The sequence below is a fragment of the Triticum dicoccoides genome, chromosome 1B (assembly GCF_002162155.2).
Source record: "Triticum dicoccoides isolate Atlit2015 ecotype Zavitan chromosome 1B, WEW_v2.0, whole genome shotgun sequence".
Lineage (NCBI taxonomy): Eukaryota > Viridiplantae > Streptophyta > Magnoliopsida > Poales > Poaceae > Triticum > Triticum dicoccoides.
The window spans coordinates 574,155,459-574,162,102 of record NC_041381.1 but is presented as its reverse complement, the minus strand read 5'-3'; the positions used below and the strand labels follow the sequence as shown (position 1 = coordinate 574,162,102).

The 6,644-nt window shown below is 43.9% G+C and overlaps 2 protein-coding genes across 2 annotated transcripts in view; both read right to left on the bottom strand.

Moving 5' to 3' along the window:
* The window catches only part of LOC119308993 (uclacyanin 1-like), a 33,386-nt gene extending 29,572 nt beyond the window's left edge, over positions 1-3,814 (bottom strand). The window contains exon 1 of the mRNA XM_037585129.1: positions 3,328-3,814. Within this exon, the coding sequence (XP_037441026.1) occupies positions 3,328-3,814 (487 nt within the window). The remainder of the gene's footprint in view (positions 1-3,327) is intronic.
* A 1,932-nt stretch (positions 3,815-5,746) lies between these two features.
* On the bottom strand, positions 5,747-6,418 carry LOC119309001 (uclacyanin 1-like). The gene has a single exon (XM_037585132.1). It carries the CDS (start codon positions 6,272-6,274, stop codon positions 5,747-5,749), a length of 528 nt encoding a protein of 175 aa, XP_037441029.1. The 5' UTR covers positions 6,275-6,418.
* Between the last annotated feature and the right edge of the window lie 226 nt (positions 6,419-6,644).

Sequence of the window (6,644 nt, the reverse complement as noted above, 5' to 3'; positions counted from 1 at the left end):
CTCTGTTCTTGCAAATCGTAGGTGTTTTGAATAAAATAGAAGTAAGAAAATTTAGGGTAGAACTAGGGTAGTAGAATTTTTAGCAAGTGTTTAATAGAAAATAGTTTATTTAGTAAGCGATTAATATAACTAGTTTATTTATATTAGGTACTTAATAGAACTAGTTTATTTGGTAAGTGCTTAATAGAACTAGTTTATTTATAGTAAGTGCTTAATAAAACTACTTTATTTAGTAAGTAGTTAATAAAACTAGTTTATTTAGTAAGTAGTTAATAAAACTAGTTTATTTACTGTTAGGATTATATATAAGATATTTTCATATTTTGAACCACTGAAATGCAATGACCATCGATAAATGGCCTATGTTTTGCCGAAGTGTTGATTAATTTCCGTTCCGGCAAATTTCAGGTGCTCGATATGTCTTTTTAGCAAAGGTCATGCCGGATTTTTTGGGTTTTGCTGTCGAGTTATAATCTTTGAATTTTGAACACAGGAGATGTCTGATGACGATGGGATCCTGGAGTGTGGGTACTGCTACGATGACCGTGGTGTGTGCGACAGGTTTCCTCACCTGCAAAATGATAGGTTTTTCACCGTGAAGCTGGAAGAGACCTTCGGTGTTTGTACGGTACACAACGACAAGCATTTCATCGTAATAAATATCTCACTTGTGCTTTTTTTGTTCAACATGTAATTTATGGATTTTTTTTCAACTCGACTAGTACATCCCGTGCCATGCTAGACCATATGTATTGGAGAAGCTTGGTTTTGGTTTAGATGACTTTGAGAATGTGGAGACGATGAGGGCTCACTTAAGAACTAAACATGGTTATGAGTTTCTGGTTAAGTTCTACAATGCGGTCGATCGCTCCCATTTTGGTTGCTCTAATTGTGAAGCTCTCTGCAAGGCATATGGATTTGAGGAGGGAATACGAATAAGATTTGATATTCGTCCTGAAGATTATGATGATGATGATGATAATGTCGACATCTGGGTGGATGTGGATATGCCTCCAGTTTTACCTAGATGTGAGTTTGTCAAACTAATTTGTTAAGTTCAGTAATTTATGTTGTTAATTTAAAAATACTTGGTGTTCGTCCGTACTAAACTTATTTATTTATAATTGTCAGCTTATTTCTTATCTTCAAGAAATACTCGAAAGGTAGTACAAAACACACACTACAGCTATGATTCCATGCTTAATTGTGAGGAGAAAGGTTATCTTGTCTCGTTCATAGAAGATGTTGAGGCCTTCAAAACCAGTCACTCTATCAGCCCAAATTATACTAGATACGTGCCACTAGTCCATACATTGCTTGATGGTAACTTCATTGCCAAAAACTTGGTAAGATTTTGTTAATGATGGTAACTTCATTGCATACATTATTCTTAAGTAAACTACATTGCTAACTATATATGTTACTATTTCGGTTTTGAAAAGAGGCTCCCGAAGCAGGTTGTGCCTGACATGCTATGTACCGAAGGTGATATGCATATGGTTAGCTTACGACCAACTCCTTCGGAGGCTTACCATATTGCATACTCAATTTCTTCAAATGATGGAAGGCTCAAAATCAAAGAATGGAGCAAAGTGATGAATGCACACACGCAAATAATTGGAGACAAAATGAATGTGCGCAAGCCACAAGTTGGAGATAGGTTTATGTCCATTCTCCATTATGGTGAAGGACCGGTTTATCTATTTTATGGTATTTTAGCTAGGAGAGAGGAGTAGGTCCTAACTATTAAGAAAAAATAGTTAGTGTTGATTATATATGACTGCAATGTCTTAGACTTGATGGTGATGCTGAGTAGGAGTAGTGATTATGAGTACTATGATGATGAGGAGGAGGAGTTTGTCATTATAACTAGTGACGAAGTTGTTATATGATGTCTCATCATGGACGAAAATGATGATTATGAGAAGTTATATGACAATGATATATTATGATGATAAGTTGTTAATGATATTATGATGATGATGATAAGTTATTATGTCACTGGGTGAAAGAACCGCGGATTAGTTTCAAATGGATGGATCCAAAGTGACCATTGGTTACTTTGGATCCATGCACTTGAAACTAATCCAAAGTTATTTCACCTAATGATTTAATAACTCATTATGATGTTAAAACAATCTCTAAATTGCTACTGTATGAAAAATTGTATACAGGTGTATGAATACGACCTAAAATTCAAAAGAAATGGAATACAGGAATAATAGTAGTAGCGGTTATTCTCGAAAGCGCTACTAGTAGTTAGCAGTAGCGATTGGCATGGAAAGCGCTACTACTAAGAAGATATATCAGTAGCGCGTGCCAGTCGGCGCTACAGAGTCGGCGCTACTGCTAAGCTTTAGCTGTAGCGCCTTATCAGTAGCGTGCCTACCCACGCTACTGATAGGCCAAAAACCAGCGCTACTTCTAGGCTTTTCCCTAGCAGTGAGATGCTGCATCCGGTCATCTTTTTTGCTGGAGTTGACATGTGTGGATGCTCGAATGAGGCAGGAGAAAAGCTGCGAAACCTCAGCGACCGTGCGGCCATGGTTCCCGCGAGCTACAACGGCGCGGACCGACGCCGAATGGCGGCATGCTTCTAGCAACGTGGCGAGGTTCTGTGACCCGTCGGCAAAAAAGCTGCAAGCAGTCATCAGAGTAGCTACGACGGTGGTGACTGCGAGCTGCGCATTTTTGCTGGAACCAACGGGCCACAGGCGAAGTCTTTTTGCTGAAATTGGCTCGCGCATTTGCTGGAACTAGAGACTGTAGATGCTGGAATCAGCGACGGTGAGCACCGGCTTGCCGGCGAGATGTTACAACAAGCGCATGCAAATGCTGGAACCAGAGAGAGTTTTTGCTGGAACTAGTGCGAGTGTCTATTGCGAGCATCAGAGCGGCAGAAACCATTGATACTGCATCTCTCCAGCGTGGCGCGGTGCTACGGACCTACGCGACAGGACGTGCGATGTTGTCGAGGGGGGGGGCATTGGCAAGCTGCGCAAGGTGTGAGGAGGAAGGAGCTGAACAGCCAAATCAGCCGGCCTACGCAACTTGCATCTGATGACTAGTGCGCGGCCGACCAGAATTTGGGCCGGCCAAATGGCACCTAGCACTGCGCTTTATTTATTCCATGATTATAAACACTTGATTATAGTTCGGTTTTGCAAGAAGATATGTTAAATCGAATTATAATGGACAAATTACATTTAACAAAAGAAGCGATTTACAATACACAAATAAGCATGCACCGTGCGTCAAGAAGAAAAGGCACCTCAATCGTCGGTCACTAAATGAACAACATGAGACTAGTCACGACAATGGCCAGACCTGGCCGCGCCCTCGCAGACTGATCAATGCCAGCCACCGTGGCCGAGCTTAATACAGTCTCGTACCGGCACCGGAACCACTTTCCCGTCCCTCGGCACCGTTGTATTGTCCGCACTGCCTTTGACTTCACGTTGACTTGAACCTTCATACCGGCGATGCAATGCCCTGAAACGCCGCAAATGAAGTACCGCGTCCCAATGGCCGCAAGTGGGACGATGTCGTTGCCGGTCAGGAACATCGCGATGGGGCTAGAGCTGTTGCAGGCGTCATACCCAGCCTTCCTCACCTCCACCACATTGTGCACGGTGGTGGAGTACTGAAACTGGAGCTCATCGCCGATGGTAAACCTAGTTCTCGAAGCCCACGGGGTGTAGTTGGTCTGCAGGTCCCATGATCCGGCCGACGCGCCCACCGTGTGACTGGCGCCGAGCACCATCCCGAGCATGGCCACGACCAGGGTGATCAAGATAAGAACTTTAGCCCCCATGGATTAAATGTCGACCAACTAACTAACTCAAAAGATTGGAGCTAGAAGTTAGCACTAGAGAGAAATTTGATAGGATCTAAGGAAGTTGCAGAAAGAATGGTTGCACGATGGAAGGTGTTGTAAGATCGTTGATGCCACTATGTCAAAATATATAGGCGATGGATTGGTCAAGCTAGGTTCATCAGGTGAGAACGTGTTAACCAGGTGAGGTATAGTAGGTCTAAGATGCATGAATACGAGTACTCCCAGATGAATTTAAATACATGTTGGTGCGTGCATGCTTGGCTCGCCTATTATACCATGATGATAATCTAATAATGGTGGCGATGGGATCCATAACCGAGAGTAGACTGGGTCTGGCGGCTGCTGCTATCGATCTGGTGCTCGAGCGTGCTAAACATTAATTATTTGAACATAATCTTTGATTAAAATTATGAACGTATTGGTGCGCGCGTGCATATTCCTACCACGCGATAATTGATTTATTAAGATGTACGCCACTGTAAAAATTGGAAAATAAAACGTAATCATCTTTTCACAATGGTACATAAATTACGTACCATACCTTTATTATATAGAAGGCAGGATAACAAATACAAGAAGGGCAGTAATAGGCGTTGCTCGACTGAATTTGGTCAAGATCGGTCACCATGCGCGCCATTATAATAGGCCATCAAGGACAACCGATTTCACGAATCGTTCTCTCTCTCGAAACAAGCTTTCGCCCCCTTCATAGATAAAGGCATAAACAACCAAACCGATACAAAATGACCTGATACATGGCAGAACCTCATAAGCTGATCTAAAGAAAATCGATAATACTAGCCAAGAACACTCAAAACGCTCTAAGTGCACCTAAACGCCTGGAGCTAGCAACCGAGAAGAAGCACATGAAACCCACCACCGTGCAAGAAGAAGACACCCTCACCGGCGATGCCCCCAGGAGGGTAACGACCCAAAGCGTCGCCACCGCCGCATCAGCCGAAGCTAAGAAAGGTTTCACCCTAAGAGTTGGGTGACAAGAAGAAGTACAAGGTGATGCCCCAAGAGGGATACAACACCTGCAGGCCTTGTCGCCGCCGGCGCCAGAGCGCAAAGCTTTCGCTCGACCACAACTCCCACCACATCGAGGAAACTCTAACGGGACCCCATCACGACGGAATGGGAGTACCACATCCAGATCAAGGCAAAGCTTTCATCGAAGTCGCCTGCTACGCCAAGATCACCCATCACCGTGCACCTCACCACCCACAGGGCCAAGGTACACCGTCAGCACCCGCCACCACGTCGCTCCCTGGAGAGCAAAGCCACGTAGCCCGTGGCGGGGTTAAATCTGGCGGATCTCGGGTAAGGGGTCCTGAGCTGATGATTTTAGCTTGATGGTAACAGGATGAACAAGGGCTTTGCGAGCTGAACTCTTGTAATTTCTGTTTCTTGGCAAGCAGATTTTTTGACACAAGATGAAAACAAAGTATGGCAATGCTTTCAAAGCTTGGCGATCTGAAGTCTTGCAATTTCTGTTTCTTCTTTTTTTTTGGCTCGGTTTGTTAGGGTTTGTTTTCTTCATTTATCTTCTTTTTAGGCTTATCTCAAACCAGTGTGTACATACATTTCCCAATAATGTAAAATGTTGCACTGGGTGTTTACCCCAATGTTTCGCTTTAAATATCATTTTACTTATCTAGATGAATTTAGCTCTGCCTGAATTTCTGTTGTATATAATGGATGGATGTAATGTTGTTGCACTCAACACATCTTTGATAAATTTATTTCATGGTTACACGCTTGGTTATTATTTGGGGTTTTGCAAGAAAATATGTTAAATTCAATTATAATGAATGCAATTACATTTAACAAAAGAATTGAATTTAATACCGTAAGGGACCCTCCTACGACTGAACAAGGAAAAAAGGACCAGAATCATTGTTCACTCTAAAAGAACAACGTAAGACCAGCCGCAACAACTATCAGACCAAGCCGGGCCTCCGTGGACTGATCGACGCCAGCCGCCGCAGCTGAGCTTAATACTGTCTCGGACTGGCAGCGACGCCGGTTCCCTCTCCGTCGGCATCGCTGCACAGTCCGCACTTCTTTTGACTTGACGTTGACCTCGACCTTCATGCCGGCGTCGCAATGCCTAGAGACGCCACAGATGAAATACCGGGTCCCGACGGTGGCAAGCGGAACAACATCATTACCACTCGGGAAAGTCGCTATGGGGCTGGAGCCGTTGCAGGAGTCATACCCCGTCTTGCTCACCTCCACCACATTGTGCACGGCGGCGGAGTACTGGAACTTGAGCTCATCGCCGGTGGTGAATCTGATTCTCGAAACCCACTGAGAGTAGTTGGTCTGAAGGTCCCATGACCCGTGCGGTGCGCCTACGGTGTGGCTGGCACCAAGTGCCATCCCAAGCATGGTCATGGCCACGGTGATCAGAATAAGAGTTTTGGTCTCCATGGATTAAATATGAATCTACTAGCTTGCTGACTTAGTAGTACTAACTGAAAATATGATGGGGGATGGAAGTTAGCGCTAGGGAGAAAATTGGTTATGTTATCTGATCAACTAATGATCACAAGCTCCAAGGAAGCTAATGAGAGAAATGGCTGCGGGATAGATGGTGTTGTGAGATCATTGATACTAGTGTGTCGACATATATAGGCTATGGATGTGTTAAAGGAGCATCGGGTGTAAGCGCGTTGACTAGGTGCATGAAAATAACATCGTACACGTTATCTCCTGAAACTGATATTATTATATATGCTTGGCTCCATAGCTTTAATAGAAAACTAACAGTGGAGAAGATGAGATTGGTAGCCGTCAGTAG